Below are 20,598 nucleotides of genomic sequence, written 5' to 3' on the forward strand. Positions count from 1 at the left end.
ATTAAATTAAAATGCAGAGTCCCGGGACGGATGGCCAGGACCCGGGCAGTGTGAGTGCCGCTGAAAATCAGCTCACGTGCCGCCTACAGCACCCTGCCATAGGTTGCCTACCCCTGCCTTAACCTGTTCTTTCACCACTGAGGGCTTCTCACCTCCTCCCCATACTGCCCAGTGTGGCAGTCCGGGAGCTGACCTTGTCTGTGAAGACCAAGGCAAAAAAAGCATAAAAGCTAGCTGCAACTCCAGTTCTGCTTTGGCCTTCCTGAATACACGCCTGCATGCTCGAGCAATATTTTTATACTTCTCCCTAGTCATCTCTCCAAGTTTCCATTTCTCGTAAGCTTACTCTTCGTGTTTAAGCTCACTGAAGATTTCTCTATTAAGACAAGCTGGTTGCCTGCCATATTTGCTATTCTTTGTTTGTTCATTTGCCCTCAATAATGCTTCTTTAAAATACATTCAGCTCTCTTGGACAATTTTGCCCCTCATATTAGCTTCCCAGGGTATCCTGCCCATTAGTTCCCTGATGGAATCAGCCTGTTTTTGTGAAGTCCAGGGTCCATATTCTGCTGCTCTCCTTTCTTCCTTTTGTCAGGATCCTGAACTCAACCATCTCATGGTCACTACCTGCCTAGGTTGCCACCCACTTCTACTTCCCTTACTGATTCTTCCCTGTTTGCGAAGAGCAGGTCAAGAGGAGCACGGCCTGTATTTGGTTCCTCCAGCACTTGCACCAGGAAGTTGCCCTCAACACTCTCCAAAAACTTCCTGGATTTTCTGTGCACTGCTGTATTGCTCTCCAGCATGTCAGGGTGATTGAAGCCCCCCCCTGAGAACCAGGTCCTGTATTCTGGAAACTTCTGTTAGTTGTCTGAAGAAAGTCTCATCTACCTCAATCTCCTGGTCTGGTGCTGTATAGTAGATGCCCACCACAACCTCATCCTTGTTGCTCTCACCTCTAAACAACCCAAAGACTCTCAACAGTCTTTTCTCCAGTTTGGAGCTTGGAGTAATCATATTGCTCTCTTACATACAGTGCATTTCCTCCATCTTTTCTCCCCCTCCTCTCCTTCCTGAACAGTTTATACCCATCCATAACAGTGTTCCAATCATGTGAGTTACCCCACCAAGTCTCTGTTATTCCAATTACATCATAGTTCTTTGACTGTGCCAGGACTTTCAATTCTTCCTGCTTCTTTCCCAGGCTGCTTGCATTCATGTACAGGCACCTAAGATAACTAGCCAATTGCCCTACTTTCTCAGTATGAATCAGAAGGCCTTCCCTGTTGCACCCTCCTCCTTGTGTTTCCTCCTGGTATCCCTCTTCCCCCCCTTACCTCTGGGCTTAGGTCACCATCCCCCGACGAACCTAGTTTAAAGCCCTCCTCACTAGGTTAGCAAGCCTGCCTGCGAAGATGCTCTTCCCTCTCTTCATTAGGTGGATCCCATCTCTTTTCTAGCAATCCTTCTTCCCAAAACAACATCCCATGGTCGAAGAATCCAAAGCCCTCTCTCTGACCCCATCTGCATAACCACGCATTTACCTCTGCGCTTCGACAGTCCCTACCTGGGCCTTTTCCTTCAACAGGGAGGATGGACAAAAACACGACTTGCGCCTCAAACTCCTTTATCCTTCTTCCCAGAGCCACATGGTCTGCAGTGACCCACTCAAGGTCATTCTTGGCAGTATCATTGTTGCCCACTTGGAGAAGTAGGAAGGGGTAGTGGTCCAAGTGCTTGATCAGTCTCGACAGCACACTTCTCGAGTCTCCCAGTCTGGACGGCAGATGGATAACTCCATCCCCCTTAGAAGGAAGTCCTCGACTACCACCACCTGTCTCCTCCTCTTGAGAGTGGTGGTTGTGAAACCCCCATCCCTAAGACAGTGCATCCCATGCTTTCTGGTCGATGGGATCTCCTTCTGATCCCTTCCCTCAGATAACTCTTCCAAACCATTCTCCATTGTAGTACCTGTGCAGATTCCAATAACCCAATAAAGCTATACAGTGACTGTCTCCCCATCCGGGTCACATAAAACATTCATAACATTATTACAGATCAATATTCCTAAATTATTGCATAGCAGCTGCACATCCACCACACAGCTCTGAGGGTGCTGGCTCAACCATAGGCCCCAAATTACAAGTTAGACTAAACATATTTGATGATGGTTGGGATTTTCCAAAGTAAAATTCCTAAAGGAAGAATGAGTGAAATGTTTTCTTTTTCTTTTTGTATGGACAAACATTGCTTGCATCAGGTAAGTCAACGTAGCTACTCTCATACTTAGAGGTAGGCACTTTGGGGCACATCATCTGTACTTGGCAAATATTTTACATTGCTTTTGGTCTCAAAAAACTGCAGTGAAGCAAAATGGCCAGTTGCATGGGGTTTCATTAAATTCCATAAATAGATATTTTTATGGGCAGTAGAAACCAATCATTGCAGTCTCTTCCACCTACCCATGCTCTTTCCAGGCATCACACGAAGTCAAAAGTCCCTCTTCTCCCTTATTCTTTCTTTCTCCTTCACTGGTGATCAGCCTCATCATGCAAAAGAAAAACAAACTAGCAGTAGTTATTCAAAGACTAGTTTAATGGTTTTGTCAGACAGAGACATCCTTAGGTTGCTGCTTGCTATTCTCGGCTTGCACTTTATATTCCCAGTCAGGGCAGCTGCTCACCCCTGTACAACTGGTGGTGGAGGAGTAGAGTGTATCTAGGCTGCTGGTGGGGGCAGGGAACCTGATAGACTGTCTTCTTCCAGCTCCCTGTGCTGAGCAGCACTGTTCCCCTCCTCTGATCCTGCTGTAGGGGTGGTTGCAGAGAGTGGCATTTGGTGCAACAGGGGTTCTGGTTGAATGACCTCTCCCACATCTGTCTCAGCTGCTTCTATCCATACCTGCCCCATAAGTGGCAGAGGCCTTGTGTAGTTCTTGGTCCCTGTTGTACCCCTCCTTTGCCTCCCTGTGCTATATCAGAACAAACCACAGAGTCACAGTCCTTTGTAATTTTTTGCATGTCAATTTTTATGCATTTGTATACTTGAGCTCAGAATTTAATAATTGGAACTCCTGGCAAGAGGATTTTCCGTTTCCTTGGAAATTGTGTGATTTTAAAGTTTTTTCTGTTCCTTAATAGAACAAAAATGAAATCTCCTGTGAAATGAAATTTGGGGGGTGAGGAGGGAACTGATCAAAATATTTTATAAAATGGAAAAGTTGTGTTCTGATTTTGACATTTAAAAATTTTATTATATAATGTCAAATATTTAAATATTGAAACAAAAAGTCATTTTGAAATCGCAGATCAAACATTCCAGTCTGAAAAGGTCAAAATGGAATATTTGACTCTCCATTCTGATTTTTTTTTAAGGAATTTTTTTCTAAATCAACATGCTTCGGCTAAACATTTCACTTTAAACAAATCATCATTTCCTGACCAAATTTTCCATTGGAAAATTTCTGACTAGCTCTATAAATAATACTGTGTAGCTGAGCCTCGAAAACATAAAGGGGTTATCATTGCTAATGGGGTTTTACAAATTTCTGTACATCTGTGTCTTTAAAAATGTATTTTAATACATGTACAGTACAGCAGGACACGCTGGTTCCCAACTACTCTAAGATTCTTAGCTCTCTTATTGTTTTATTATACACTGGACACCTTTATAAAAAAGTCTTTATGCCCATGTTGATCATCACACACACACATACAGCATACAGTATATATATAGCTTTGTAGGCAACATACAAATGAAAATGTGATTTAAAAAAAATTACAATTTTCAAATTTGTTCACATTTGAACTAAATGAAAAAGCTTGTTCCTAATTTGTGTGGCAATATAAAGTTTAAGTTCTTATTTCTTTTCTTGAAATACAGGGTTTTTTTGTTTTAAGAGATAGTGTACCTTAGAAATGCATCTACTTATAGGTAGGCTGTAGTGGTTTTGTGAGATTTTTGTGTAACTAATACAGGGAATAGATGAAAGTTACAGTTAGATTTTTTTTCCATTTAGCAATAATGGTTTCAAATACTCTCCGTGATGAGAAAAAAGCTAATAGTTATTTCAGAGTTCCTATTCACAGCGGTAATTGTTAAGCAATCTGCTACTAGCAGATATTCATTTTCTAACAATTTCCACATAAATTGTTTTGAAATTGTCTAAATTGGGTTATATCAATATGCATTATATGAATTGTTTTGCATGTTATAGCATTGGTCAGCGTTGCTTAAATCAATTGGTGTCTTTTTATGAGACTGATTTATGATGAGATGACAAGGGCTGAAAATTGCATTGAATTGCAATTTGATCACCTGCTGGTTCTTGCTGAAAATGACAGACAGAAATATTCACTAAAAAATGGCTGAGATGAATGCATGAATGTCCTTTGTCATCAGCCTACTGTTGTACATTTGCCCTTTCTTAGCAGACAGTGAATGCAAGTTTTGGTCAGTGAGTCCTAAACCACAAGTTAAACAACATTTGTATATATAGGGAATACATATCAGTGTAAGATGATGTCATTTACTGTACATATCAGATAGTTTGATCAAATATTTATAATTTATATCAAAAATCTCCTAAAAAGCTATTAACACAACAGGTCAAACAAGAAATAAAAATATCCAAGTAAACTCCTTTACCTGTTTATGTATGTTTCTTTTCCATAATTACTTTAGATTTTTTTCAAAGGCAAGCAATTGTAATCCATCTGCTTCTCTTGAGAAGGAAATCTATATTCAGGAACTGCAATGTAATTGTAATGTCCTTAGCAACAGATTGTCGTCATTGTCACAAACTCAGAATTTGGCTTTACATTTAAGCAGGAGGAGAAGGTATTATTGAGTTTTCACACAAGAAAGTAAAATAAAATGAATTATAAGGAAGTAAACAAATAATTCTCCTTTTAGTTATTTCTTCCAGAGTTTTAATATCGCTTAATGTCTCTTTAATATATGTCAGGTATTAGATACTCTGTAGCAGGATACAGTTATTTTTCAAATACATCTGATTACTAAGTTTGTTTTCCAACAGAAAATACAATCTGATTTGACAAGCCATGAGATCAGTTTGGAAGAAATGAAAAAACGAAGCCAGGGTAAGGATGCTGCCAAAAGAGTTTTCTCCCAAATTGATGTTGCACAGGTATGTAACCTCCGTTTCCTCCTGTCCTTCCTATACACAACACTGTTATATGTTGAAATATTCTTGATGATTTATATTTATGTATATGTGGTGTTTCAGTTGTTCCTTGAAACTTTGAGCTATTATGTAACAGTAGTCAGCTTAACAAATCACAGAATCAGATAACAAATCTCCTGCTATATTTTATTAGTGTTGTTTTTTATTTCTACCTGCTACAATGTATGGCAAAAATGGTCAACAATTGTAGCATATATAATGCTGCACATATCAAAATTGTAATCAATTCAGTAGACCCATTATGAAGTAGATCTTTTGAGTGTAATAATAGCATAAAAAGTAACACCATAAAAGATGTGTTGGGTATATCATTTGAGATATATTAAGATATTTGTATTAAAAATAGGCCAGTTGGCAAGTGTATGGGACTCCATTTTAGGTACAAAAGCATTATTTTAATAAGTCTCCTGTGTACTGTAAATATTTTTGGAAAACTCTTTGCAAGATATGTATCCTCATTTACAGTTCCCATACTTTAAGTACTTGCCAGATGTAAGTGGTATGAGTGGAGTACCAAAGTCCAGCCTGAGCAATTGATTGCTGATTAAAAGTGATAACTAACATGTTATTCCAAATCACTTAATAAACAAAGGGAGACATGTTAGATATGAGGGCTGGCTTAATTACATTTAGGAGCAAGAAAATTCCATTTTCTGTTTTATGCCCCCCCAAATGGTCTTTAAAATATTCCTGGCCCTATCATCCTCTTTAGTATTCATACCAAAAGTTGAATAGACTGAACTTCCATGGTGCTGTGAAATAAATACATTGATACTCATGTTAAAATACATCATTGATCATCACATCTTTCATGGTAGGGTAAGCTAAACACCATGATTTAACAGCAAAGAGCAAGAGTTTGATCTTGCGGTTAAGGCACAGGACAGTGAGCAAGGTTATCTGTTTTTTTTTCCCCAGCTCTGCCAAAGTTGTCTTTAATATTTGTCATAATTTTCCAGTCTCCAAAATGGGAATGATAATACTTCCCTAGCTCACAGACCTGACGAGAGGATGAATAGATTAATGTTTGTGTGTAATGTTTGGTGCTGAGGTGAATAGAAAAGTCTAGTAATAAAATGTTAAAAGTTATTTATTTTGAAAAACATGTTTGATGCTATTTAATATCTCCTCTTCCATTTGGGATCTATTCATTCCTTGATGAATATATGTAACTATCTACATATCTCCTGTTAACTCTTTCCCTTCTGGTCTCCATGGCAACTCTGATACTGCCAGCATTCCATCAGTGAAATGTTGGTTTCAAAAGGATTCGTACATAGATCCTTGTACATTCAACAACACAGCTGATGAACACTTCTGTGCTTACTGGGCATGTTAGGCAAAAACTAACATTGTATTGGGAAAAGAATATCTTCCCTAAAACAGGAGGAGATGAACAGCTGGGGAGATTATCTGGTTACTGAGATTTTTAGGCCTTAATGTTTTTGCAGTTGTTTGATACATATGCCATTAATTTCTTTTTCTACATATGATAGAGTTGATTCCTTAACACTCTTTTGTCCTGATAAGAGTTCCTCAAAAGGCCTCTAAATGATCATGCACATTACTATGGGTTTTGTCAATCTGAATTGACTCATTTAGATAACATGTAGTTACTTAAATCTGAACCAAAATTGGTTAATTTACATAATTGTAAAGGGTTTTTTTGTGTATACATAAAATGAATCACTATCACAGTTTTACTGAAAACTAAACACATACTTAAACTAACAAGTTGCCTGATTTTTTACTTTGTTACTCCAGTTTTAAGATCGTGCAAATCTACTGATGTCAACTGAGTTATACTGACTTAAAACTGGAGTACTACAGTGATGAATCAGACAGCAAAACATCTGTCTTTACTTATTTTTTTCTCAGAGCAGACATTTATAGACAAATACTGTACACGTTTATTTTTTGCTCTAAGAAAAATTCCTTATATGCATTACCTACTCAATATGGTGATGATATTCATTGAAATATCTAGACAAAATAAATAGTGGCTGTAAAAAAGATATAATTGTGCTTAAAGTGGTGGAACTGCTACTCCCTTGCCAAACTTCTTTTTTGTATTAATGTAACTTGGGAGCTATGTTCTGAGCCTGAGAGAAGGAAGAGGGAAAGGAGGTTTAGCTAAAACAATAATCTTATTCTGTCATGGTAACTAATGAACCATTTACTCCTAGCAGGTTAGAAATATTTTGAGGAATTGAAAATCGGTCCCATGTCCTTTATTAGAAAGTGCTATTGCTGGGAATTCAGTAGTACATGATTTGCTCAAAGCAGTTATACAGCGGACAAAAGGAAACCTTCCTATGTTTTTTGTAGTTGTTGTTGCTTATCATAGAATTGTAGGACTGGAAGGGACCTCGAGAGATCATCTGGTCCAGTCCCCTGCACTCACAGCAGGACTAAGTATTATATATACCATCCCTGACAGGTGTTTGTCAAACCTCCTCTTAAAAATCCCCAATGATGGAGATTCCACAACCTCCCTAGGCAATTTATTCCAGTGGTTTACTATCCTGACAAGAAGTTTTTTCCTAATGTCCAGTCATAACCATATGGAGGAAAACAATTTTCCTCCCTCCTCATTATAATAACCATATGATCTGTTACTTAACACATCTTGCTCTAGAAGAAGGAAAATGCTCAGTTGACTCCCTTTCCTCACAGATCAATGAATAATACAAATTATTAATACTTCAGTGTTATTAAAATATAATAACCAGAGAATCTAAAAGTATAAACATTACACTGTCCATTATTGACAAAATGGATTGTGTCCTCTTCCTTGCCTGAAATTCCACAGTTGCACTCTGTATGAAACACTTCACTATTAAGGTTACTTATATATAAATGACAACCAGTTATATTTTAGGGTATTTAGCTACCCAAAAGTTAGACCCTCTTAGACAAAAATCAGCATAATACATGGCTAAATAACACATATCCACCTCCACCCCCCAAAAAAGGGCAACATGTAATGGAGTACATGAATACGTCATGGTCTGAGAACAACAATAAAGAGGAAAGTTAAATTGGTGCAATGGAGACTTGACTAGTTTTTATGCAATTTATATATATTGGTGCAGACCACCTCTTGGTCATTGGTTCTAAGAAAGCCCAGGTCACTAATGACTGAGCATCATTACCATTAGTGCAGTTAACTGGTAGACAGGATTCTGGCATGGTGATTTCTGGGAGAAGCTTGCACTGTACCTAGCTGTGCTGTTACTTGTTCTATGTATACACAGAATGATTCAAGTACCTTACTACTTTTATTTATTGAAAATAAACATAAACTTGTTATGGAGATTTGTAATTAGGCACAGTAATAATTCACAAAGACAAATAGCATGTAAAAATGGGGAAAATAGAAACATCATATATGCCACAGGAAAAACCACTTTAAATTTTCCTCTGCTTACCTATGGGTTTTGTTTGTTTCTTAAATCTACTTAATGTGCAGGAAGTCAATCTAGATGATCACAATGGTCCCTTCTACCCTTAAAGTCTCTGATTATATGAGAATCAAATCCCAGAGCCTGTGCCAAGCCTATGTACAGTGCACAAGCTTCATGCAGGGCTTCTCTACAGCAACGAGGAAGGATTATCTCCCAATCCCTATAAATTGTATATCATGGAAGTGAGCTGCATTTCTGGTGCCTTATATATGGTGTGATCCCCTTTGCAGGGAAAATGGATACGGGAACCACTCCCAATCCCCCTTAGAAAACATTGAGCTTTCACCATCTGCTCTGCACTGGGAGTATAGATCCTTACACAGGCACCTTCTACCCATTCCCTTCTTTCCCATGCAACAGAATATCACCAGTTCTGTTGCATCTAGTTGCCCTTTGCAAGTGAGAAGGGAAGGATTTTCTTCCTTGCATAGAAACAAAGACTGTTGTCAGCTGAGATCTAGTTGCACCTCAAAACATTTGATTCTTCAAGAAATCATGAGAAAACATACTGATTGGTAACCCATTCTGAGAATGTCTACATTTTTTCTTCCCATTTTTACCACTGACCCATATTGACTTTTCAGAAAAAACTACAAGACGTCTCCATGAAGTTCCGGTTGTTCCAGAAGCCAGCCAATTTTGAGCAGCGTCTACAGGAATGTAAAAGAATTTTAGATGAAGTAAAATTGCAGGTGCCCAAGTTGGAGATGAAGAGTGTAGAGCAGGAGGTAGTGCAGTCACAGTTGGATCATTGCATGGTATGTATGAACAGTCCAGCAATATTTTTTTTTTCAGATAATTTCCTGTCTATTCACATGTCAAGTAATATATATATATATATATATATATATATATATATATAGGTGAGATTTTTCAAAAATGCCTAAGAGATTTAGGAGCACCAATCCAATTGAAATTCAGGGGAATTTGTGACCCTACGTATCTTAAGAATGTTTGAAAATCCCACCCCATATGTTTATTTCCTACGTCTCTCTTTCTTGAAAATCAAGGACTCATCAATTTTAAGTTGTCTTGGATACTACACATATGCCTGAGTCACTCTGCCGCTTTTTGCAGTTTTAAAATCACATTTTCCCTATATTTTTAAATGTGTTTTGAGCTCTATAAAAAAGCAGGGGAAATTGATTATATGGTTGAAATGTTGAAACTGGCTACTAGAGCTGGTTGAAAAATCAAACTTTCCACTCTGTGGGAAATTTGTGTATTTTGAATTTGTTTTCATACTAAACTGGGACAATCATCATTTGATGATTATCTGTTCTGTTCATTCCCTCTGAAGCACTTGGCATTAGCAACTGTTGGAAAACAGGATACTGTGCTTGATGGACCTTTGGTCTGACCCAGTATGGCTACTCTAATGTTCTTAAAAAGTTGAAATATCTTTTTTAAAAATCAAAATGGAAAGTTATGAAAAAAATTGTTTTGGAAATGAAAAAAACAGATTGTTTCAAATCTGTTAAACATTAATCCATGTCCCCCTCAGCTGTTGCAGTGTCTCATAGGTGTTGCAGTTCATATGCCTCATGCCACCAGTTTCCTTTATAGGATGGCCTCTCTGGCCATGCTACATCTCCTGTGATGCACCAGCATCATGGGATTCCCTTGATGAACCATGATGTTTCAAAAAGGGGAGGGCCACAGTGCATCATGGGAGATTTAGTCCCATAAATCATCTAAACTAGAAATCTCATGAGACACGACAGCAGCTCAGGTAGGCACACTACCATAAGATTGAAATGGAAATTAGAAATTCTAGGTTTACAATGTCTCTGTTCAGCAACTAACTTTTTAGCAGAAGAGTACTTAAAGTTGTGATACACTAGGAAACCTCATATTGTTTTGTCCTAATGTCTTTGCTTATATTTTTCACCACATCACCACCTCTGCTGGTGGATCAGCCGTCTTCTTTGCTGTGCCCTATATACAAAGTTGGCTGCATTTCAGTGATGAAGTATGTATTTATCTTGCAAGGCACATGAGGATCCATTGGAAAGAATGGGGATATATATATATATGTAAAATTATATTAAAATTATATTAATAATAATGTTTTTGAGAAGCAAGTTGTTAATGAACTTCAGATTAAACTATAGAGAGGATGTGCTGAGTTTCTCTTATCAGTCTGCAATAGAAGAAAGCATCATATCTTTACCTGAACTGTCTACTCTTATTGGACATGGATTTTATTTCACTACAATATCACAAGATGTACTAGTAATAAAAAAAAATCACAAAAATACTTACACAAGCTCAATCAGCAAGAAAAGAAGAAATACAGTCTAGATTCTTTTAAAAGAAATTCTGTCACAACAAATTGCGAGAGCCAGGGATGGCTCTGTTTTTTGCCACCCCAAGCACAGCAGTCAGGCAGCCTTTGGTGGTGTTTCTGCAGGACGTCCGCCGGTCACACGGATTCGGCAGCGGCTCTGCGGGAGGTCTGAATTACCACCGAAGCCGCAGGACCCACGGACCTCCTGCAGAAACGCCACCGAAGGCTGCCTGACTGCCGCCCTCACAATGACCGGCATGCTGCCCCCCCCACCCCCCCGTACTTGCCACCCCAGGCACGTGCTTGCTGTGCTGGTGCCTGGAGCCACCCCTGGTGAGAGCATATAATGAAGCTAAAAGAACTTCAACAATAAACTTGTTCAAGAACCTTGCCATTTCAATTCTTCACTTTTTTGTGTTTATTGATATTCTATAGTTCAGGGGACTTTCTCTTTCCCAGTTCAGTGTAAGAAGTTTCTAGTGCATAACAGAATTCAATTTTAATGAAATGAAGGAAACAAAGTTAAACTTACATATTTAAACAGAAAAAAGTTAAGCATGTTGGTTGAATAAGGTTTGTCCCAAATAATTTCTGTGGGTGCCAAAAATTAGATGAGTTATTTTGGATACCAGGTTATTTGACAGCCCTGTTATATGTAGATGTTGTTGTTGTACCCAGGGAATCAGGGTTAGAGCAGACAAGTAGTGCTATCCCTTTTTTAACTGTCAATTCTTTGAAAAGGTGAGGGGGAAAGCATGGTCTATGCACAGTGATTGCATGTAATTACTTAAATAAATGTTTGTTTTGTCCACACTTGCTGCTTAGTCATTTGAAACAATTAGAAGAGAGAGATGGAGATATATAATATATTTTTACTTTAAAGGGCAGTAAATCTCTTTGCTTTTTGGGCCATTAAAAGGAATATTAAACATAGCTAAATGGAAGAGGAAATCTGCGCTGTACCAGTCTAAGGATTTAGTGTATGGGGAACTGTCAGATTTCCACTCAAATTAGACTTTTAGATTGTGGGTGGTAGAGGACGTGAGTAGGTACAGGGCAGCTGCTATTATTTTAAGTGCTGTATTGTCTAAACCAGCCCAGAGCAGACCTTTGTCTTATGATGTTACAAAAACTATCTCAGCACTCCCGCCATGGCTGCCACTGGTGGGGCGGTAAAACCAGCAATGGCAGAACATTTTAATGAATAAGTCTAATGTAGACAAGGACATATAATTTGACTTTTGATTTATAAATAAAGCTCTAAAGGTCTTGTAAACACTTGTGCACTATCTGTGTGTGATTTATGCGTAACTAGAATACTGTGGATTCTCAATTCCCTTCAGTTTCCATAGGAGTTGAGGGTCCTCAGGTGAGGCTCTTATGCACCAAACAATGCCAAGATTGGTAGTAGTTCTGCATAATCACTTCAGTCCCAAGTTTGCATTGCTTTTATTCATTTATTTTATTAATTGTGGTGTTTCTCTCTCCTGTGTTGATTTGATTAGAAATTGTATAAAAGCTTGAGTGAGGTGAAGTCTGAAGTGGAAACAGTGATAAAAACTGGACGTCAGATTGTTCAGAAACAACAGACAGAGAACCCCAAAGAACTGGATGAAAGACTTACAGCTTTGAAGTTGCAGTATAATGAATTGGGTGCTCTGGTATGTACTCTGATTTACAATCCAAAACCAGGCTCTGTTTCTAGCTTTTAAAGCTAAGTACATTCTTTGTATTGTGTGGTAACATTTATTGTTTGTTTGTTCCTTTTAAGTCTCTGAAATCAATTCTGCCTCTGTTTATAAAAGTGTAATCCTTGTTAGGAAGCCAAAACCAATCAATTAGATAAATATTCATTTTGGTCCAAGAAAATATGCAAAACCCAGAGACGTAATATTGATTTCTTTATCAGGTTTTAAGGTTATGCTTTCCTAAAATTAAAATTACTTTTTGCCTTTTAGACTTTTTTTAGATAGATAAGCTATTTACCAGTCACCAATTTAAAAGCACTCTAGGTAGGGCTACATCTCTAGATAAGATCACTGGTTCTTCAATTATTTCATTCTGTGGATTACATTATAAGAAAGAGAGATCTCCCAGTTCTTATTTGCAGAGGTCTCAAAATGCATCATTCTGCAGGCCACCATTAAAAGATCAGTTGGCCAAGATACTTGCTGCTGCTGCTGCAGCAGCATACCTATGAGGAAATTTTAATACCACTGTAGCTGGCTTCTTGCATGTTGCTATACACACATTTGATGGGTTTTGTGTGGTAACTCTTCCCCTGTACATGCCTCATGTGGCTGTGCACTGTCTCCAGTTGGAACCCTTGCATGCCTGTTTACATTCTTATGTGTGCTGTGATAGGTACTGATTTTTTTTATATGCAAACCACACAGAATGTTGTATTCATGAGCATATGGAATAATTTACACCTGTTTTGCTCCTCATACATCTTCATAGATCTATTTAGGATTTTATACTTAGATCCTCTTTCCTTGCAGAAGGTGCTTCCAAATTTCCTTAGTGTTGGGTAAGAGTAAATCAACGGTATTGGTAGGCTAGGGCTAAAAATGCAATGTCTTGAAAGCTAGCCCTTTGGGAAGCTGTGGTACTGCACTGTTATTAGTCTGATCATTTGATTCATATCAACATATAATAAGAGGACTAAATTAATATTCTCCCGTTATGTCTATTCCTCTTCTCTGTTTTGCATGGTCTGCTGAAGAAAACTTGATTATCAAAAATTTTGCCACTCTGTTTTTATCTGAAAATTCTGATGATAGTTTATTAAATGCAAGTACCTTTAATAAGGCAAACTTTTCCATCTCAATAGCCTCTGCTGTACCAAATTTTTGTAACCTGTTAACTTTCTATCAGTGTACCTGTTCACAGAGCACATATACCACAATAGTTAAGCACACTGAAACTCACTGAAAACTGCTGACAGCTAAACATCCATTAATTTTTAGAAGGTTCCGATTGAGCAGAAAATACTGATTGGCTTCTGCCCTGTCCAACCACCAAAAGGCTGTTGATTATGAATTGACAATATGCTTTCCTATCCATGGAAAATGTCTTCTGTTGTTCATAGGGTTAGTTTGACTTCTATATTTCGGAGGGCAGCTCCAGTCAGGCCAACGGGATTGCACATGTTGGGGAGATACAAATTCCGTGCTTGCCCACGGGGGTGCCATTTCAGATTGTGGGGTGGGGGGAAGGGCATAACTTTAACTGGGATTCCAGGGGCTACTTAGGCAACTGAAAACGTTAGTGTTTTTTTCAGATAATAACTTAGAAATTATCTGACAGGAGCACGGTATGTAATTCCTATATCAAGAAAGAAAATTAAATAAATATTGGACCACCAAAGCTCTAATGCCACAAGATGTCAGAACATGTTTGTAAGTCACTTATGAGACACTGTTAAAATTGTTAGGGTTAAAATTCTAATGTATATTCTTTCTCAGATACTCTTACTAAAGTCAGAAGGGACCATCTTGATCATCTAGTCTGACCTGCACATTGCAGGCCACAGAATCTCACTCACCCACTCCTGTAATATAACCCCTAATCTCTGACTGAGTTACTGAAGGCCTCAAATAGTGGTTTAAAGACTTCAGGTTACAGAGAATCCACCATTTCCTCTAGTTTAAACCTGCAAGTGACCCATGCCTAATGCTGCAGAAGAAGGTGAAACATTCCTAGGATCTCTGCCAGTCTGACCTGGGGGAAAATTACTTCCTAACCCCAAATATGATGATTAGTTAGACGCTGATCATGTGGGCAAGACTCACCAGACAGATACCTGGGGAAGAGTTCTCTATAGTAACTCAGAGCCCCTCCCCATGTAGTGTCCTGTCCCCAGCCTTGGGGATTTTTACTACAGGCAGTCGCCGATGGGCCACATGCCACTGTAGGCAGTCCTGTCATACCATCCCCTCCATAAACTTATCAAGTGTAGGCTTGAAGCTACAAGAGGTTTTTTTTCCTCCCACTGCTGCACTAGAGAGGCTGCTCCTGAACTTCACTCTTCTAACGGTTATAAACCTTTGCCTAATTTCAAGCCTAAACTTATTGATGGCCAGTTTATATACATTTGTTCTGGGGTCCACTGATCCTTAGCTTAAATAACTCCTCTCCCTCCCTGGTATTTATCCCTCTGAAATATTTATATAGAGCAATCATATCTCCCCTCAGCCTTCTTTTGGTTAGACTAAACAAGCCAAGCTCTTTGAGTCTCTTCTCATAAGGCAGGTTTCCATTCCTCAGATCATCCTAGTCATCCTTTTTTGCACCTGTTCCAGTTTGAATTCATCTTTCTTAAACATAGGAGACCAGATTTGCACACAATACTTCAGATGAGGTCTCACCAGTGCCTTGTATAATGGTACTAACACTTCCTTGTCTCTACTGGAAATACCTTGTCTGATACATCCTAGGACTGAATTAGCTTTTTTCACAGCTGCAGAGGCGATGCCTGTGGGGGTCAGGAACAGTCAGATGCTGCTTCCCAGATGCCTGGGGGCGGGGGAAGGCCAGTGCCCCCAACAGCCTGGGAGAGGAAGGGGCGGGGCCAGAGCCTCTCCTCTTCTGGCCATGCTGCTCAGGATGCATGCTGCCCAATGCCACTCTCTTCTCTTCCAGCCACGCTGCCTGGGACACATGCTGCCATGTGCAGCGCAGCAGCTGCCTGGGAGAGTGCCTGGCTGTGGCAGCAGCAGGCTGCCCCCCTCCCCGCCACCCATACTCAGCTTCTGGGGACAATGGTCGAGTGAGACAGAGCCTCTCCAGCATGCTCAGAAGTCAGCTCCTGTCCCCAGAAGCTGAGCCTGGGTGGGGAACAGCCTGGCACTCTCCCAGGCAGCTGCTGTACTGCACCAGGCAGCATCTCAGAGTAGCCCCATGGCCTGGCTGCCAGGAAGAGCAGCTGAACCTGCCAGGGGGAGCCGGGGCAGTGGGAGGACAGAGCCCCTCCCCCCAGGTAACGAGGCATGGGGAAGGGACAGGGAGAGCATGGGGGCCCTAGGCTGGAGGCAGGGTGAGGAGGAGTCACGTGGGGAGGTTATTTGCTGGTGCCCCCCTTTGTGTCCCTCCCACAAGTTGTCCATACCAGCTGAATCACATTGACAGCTCATTGTCATCCCGTGGTCAACCAATACCCCCAACTCTTTCTCCTCCACTGTCACTTCCAGCTGATAAGTCCCCAATTTATAGCAAAAATTCTTCTTAATCCCTAAATACGTGACCTTTCACTTTGCACTATTAAATTTCATCCTGTTTTTATTACTCCAAAGTTCATCCAAATCTTCTTGTATGGCATTCCGGTCCTTCTCGGTATTAGCAATACCTCCCAACTTTGTGTCATCTGCAAATTTTATTAGCACACTCCCACTTTTTGTGCCAAGGTCAGTAATAAAAATGTTAAGTAAGATTGGTCCCAAGACTGCTCGCTGAGGAACTCCTCTAGTAACCTCCCTCTAACCTGAGAGTTCACCTTTCAGTCTGACGTGTTGTAGTCTTCCCTTTAACCAATTCCTTATCCACCTTTCAGTTATCATATTAATCCCCATCTTCTCCAGTGTAACTAATAATTTCTCATGTGGAACTGTATCAAATGCCTTAGGGACACCCAGGAAGATTAGATCTACTGCATTTCCTTTGTCTAAAAAATCAGTTATCTTCTCAAAGAAACATATTAGTAACTTTGTTACCACCTCTTGAATACAACAATTGTAGAAAAATCTACTAGTACTTTCTATCATTTGGGCTACTTACTTTGTGCAGTTCACCAAGCTTGGAATAGATCATTTAACTTTAGGAAAACATCCTAAGAGCCCTTTGTCATTCTCTTTATAAACAACATTCTAACTCCTTGCCTCAGAGGTGCAAGCTGGGAGCAGCATGTCTCCTGTCCCCTCTGCTCCCTGCCTGAGGCTTGTAGCTTGGAGGGCAGTGCCCTTCTTTGCCACCCGCCCCTATCTCCGCCTATGCTGTTTTTTAAGCACAACCCCATCCAAAGGCTCCATGGAGGAGTTGCAGTATTCCTCTCTAGAAGAGAGTTCATGCAAATGTTGCACTTAACAGCTACACATGATTAATCTTCCTCCTCCTGCCCCTACTGAGACCACACAGCTCACAGGACTTAATTAAAACCATAGCACTGGCGTAAATTTGGTGCATTTAGTGGCTGAATGCACCCTGTAGAATGAAGAATGTGATTAAAATGTTTGCTTATTGCAGACATAAATATAATTTTAATAAACAGAGTAGCAGAAAATGCATGATTTTTTGTCAGATTAAAATTTATTAAGCTAAATTAACAGCTAGTTAATAGCTAATAAAGAGAGTCCCTATTAGCTTCAAGAGTCAGCCTGTGATTTAAGCACATGGTGGTGATCAAACCCCCACCGTCCTCAATACAATAACCTTTAAGAATTATATTATTTTTGGAAGAACTAATATTCATCTGGGGACCTGTATCAAGGCAGTTATCTATATTTAGTTTGAAAATGGCTAGAGAGGTAAAATAAAGATATTAACAAATATTAATCTTCTGAGTGCTGGAACAACTGAAAGCCTTCTTCAGAACGATTGGATGACGTTGTCATTTGAGATTAAATATTTTACTCAGCACATTTAATACAATAAGGCATGCTTGATCAATTTTTAAAAGTGTGGCTTGGGGGTTAAGATATGCTTTGTGATACATGCACACTGGGTTTATCTCTGATAACTTATTTAAATTAAATAGTACCATGTCATTTATTCCAAGACTACATTTAGCATTTAAAAAAAAAAAAAAGATTGCATGAAATGACTGCACCTGTATCTTTGGACTAGTTAAAGGATGAAATGTGCGGTTAAAGAGCAATTAGTGGCCTAAAGTGCTCTGTTTATTTTTGTTAATATAGAATTAATAGTTCATATTTATTTTTAACTGGCATGACAGTTAACCATTTTAGTGAAACAAAGCTACCATGGCTATGACATACGGTATTTTCATATGCATGTAACCTTTTCGGTTCCCCCAACTGCATATTCTAATGAAATCTAAATATTTTACCAAATATTTAGTTTTGAAGAGAAAAATAGTTAAATAGTTCATGTAAAATAAAAATCAGGATTGAAATATTTGGGTCCAGTGTACCATCTTTACTCAGACAAACTCCAATTGAGAATTTTGCCTAAATTTGGACTTTGTGAATTGGACCCAAATTTATTGTCTCATGCTTATGCTTATATGTACTTATATATGCCCTGATTCCCTATATAAGACATTACTTAAGCACATTCTTAAAGTTCAGTGTATGCTTAAGTACTGTCTTAAATAGAGATGCTTAGACCTAAACACATGCTCAAGTGCTTTTCAGAATTGGGGCCATCTACTGTATTAGGCCTCAGATAGTTGGAACAAATATAATTAACACATTTTTAGAATATATAGCTATTACCAAATATGGCTTTTGTAAAATATACATAGTAATATCATGTTAAGGTCCAATAATTTGTGACCTTTGCGAACTAGAAACAAGTGCCTGTGTCCCAGTTGAAAGCTAGGAAACTATCTTGCAATGGAAGAAAACTCCTATTTCTAGTCCTAATGGGTTTTATGATATCAGACCTCAAACCTACCACTGGTTCAGGATTGAATATTGTCTGTCCAGAGTCTAAAGCCAGTATAGTTTGGGCTCGGCATGAGAATTCTGTGCAAATGGGGGGGGGGGTTGGTAATTTCCTGGCACACTTATTTTTTACATGGCATCTGTTTTAAGCCTTCAATGGTTTTAAAATTTAGAAATGGCCCTCACAGAGATGGATTAGTGAGGACAGTGCAGAAGGTTAAATGTGTCATTTGTGTATCACCATCACATGTGGGATGTGTGTGTGTACACACGTGTGTGTTTATATGAAACATATCTGTCTCACACACTTATATTGCTTTGGGATGGCTACCTTACTTGTGAATGGCTGTGCAGGGCTAGAACCCATTTGGCAGTCAAGGAGAGGTTGAGTTATGTCCCTGCCTCGGTATTGTGTCAGTATAAAAGGGAGCTTGACCATGTGAGAGGGAATGGGAGGGGCAGTCCATTGAGTGTGTTCCCCATCCTCCCTGAGACACTGCACATTCTCAGGCAAGGCCTACAGCAGGTTCACAGTCCTTCCTCAGCAATCTACCACCATCGAGGAATGTGGCTTAAAGCCCTACGATAGTCCTTAAGTGAGTTCCTTTGTGTTTTATGTCAAAATATCTTCAGCTCTATGAAGAGTTCTTTTGGGGTTTTTTACGAAATCATTACAGTTTCTCTACAAGTACAGTTTTGTAACAGAGAATATCAAAAGTAACAATGATCACTTCAATAAAAAGAAAATAATAGCTCAGAAACAATGCTAAGGAGCAGTTTTTAGTATAAATGGCACACATTCTGTTTGAGATTATTGTATAAAACAAAAGGCCTTAAGATGGCAGTGTTTCCCATTTTTCTTTTAAAAATAGATTTAAAAATTGATATTAACAAAGTAGGGGAAAATCAATATAACATTAGCTTCTGGACATATACAGTAGATCTCTGAATCACATATATATATATATATATATATATATATATAGAACATACATATATACATATGTATGTTCATGTATATGTATACATATATACATGCGTATACGTATACATATAAAGAACATACAGAAGCAAAAGACAACAGAACTGTAAAGTTAATTGTGTTTATGCGTGTGTATCTTTAATTTACTTCAAAAATAAATACAGCATACATTCATGGTTCTGTAAGTTCTCTACAATATTTAAAAATGTAATTTACATAAATAAACAACTTCTTAAGTACTACATGACTGAAAATTAGATGTTTTTTTACAGTGTTCCCTAAAACTAAGCAGATTTGGAGTATTTTGGACAGTGGCTAAGGGGGCAAGTGCCAAAGTACGCTTATGTGTGAATAATTACAAAAAACATCACTAAAAGAATGTCACGGTTGCAAATTCAAGCACTCAGTAGTTAGAATATACCAGAATTAAGATCCCCCCTGCAACAATGCAGCCATCGAAGTCTGAGCCGATCTTCATATGGGAAGTCTGTGTGCAGCGTCTGAAATAGAACCCACCTTTTCTGGACCTCAGTTCAGTGCCTTAAATGCAAGAGAATTTCCTTTTGCTTCTTATAGTTCTCCACCTCATTCTCTGTCCATCCCATGCACTGAATGAGGCAGGTGTCTTTAGAACAGGCAATATGTGTTCATGCAATTAAAGACTATATCATAATGTATATGCACAAAGGGGCTGAATTAAGGTTGCAACCTCTCAGTTCAAGGGAAGGACAGCCTACCTCCTAAGATAGGAGCATGTTAAATATTAAGGATTGTGAAGTGCACAGAATTATTCACACCAGTCAGTGGAAGAGGTGAGAGCAGAATTCATGGTCTCTTCCTGGCTGTGGGCACGTACACCTTCCCATAACCAAACAGGGTTGCTACATCTCTGCAGCATCTCTCTGTCCAGGGCTTTAATTCTAGGCCTACTGTTCGGGAAGTTTTCTTGGAGCTGAGAGCATACGTAATGTATCTGGCGCTTAGTGGAGATGGAGTGTTCTGAGATTTTAGTAGTAAGCTTCTAAAAAGCT

General features: G+C 39.0%; 1 protein-coding gene across 15 annotated transcripts in view; it reads left to right on the plus strand.

Moving 5' to 3' along the window:
- The window catches only part of DMD (dystrophin), a 2,044,659-nt gene that overhangs the window by 925,580 nt on the left and 1,098,481 nt on the right, over positions 1-20,598 (plus strand). For all 15 annotated transcript variants that reach the window (XM_044996713.1, XM_044997415.1, XM_045002732.1 and 12 more), the window contains 3 exons: positions 5,039-5,149; positions 9,258-9,431; positions 12,469-12,624. In XM_044996713.1, coding sequence (XP_044852648.1) covers positions 5,039-5,149; positions 9,258-9,431; positions 12,469-12,624 — 441 coding nt within the window. The remainder of the gene's footprint in view (positions 1-5,038; positions 5,150-9,257; positions 9,432-12,468; positions 12,625-20,598) is intronic.

Source organism: Mauremys mutica, chromosome 1, assembly GCF_020497125.1.
Source record: "Mauremys mutica isolate MM-2020 ecotype Southern chromosome 1, ASM2049712v1, whole genome shotgun sequence".
Lineage (NCBI taxonomy): Eukaryota > Metazoa > Chordata > Testudines > Geoemydidae > Mauremys > Mauremys mutica.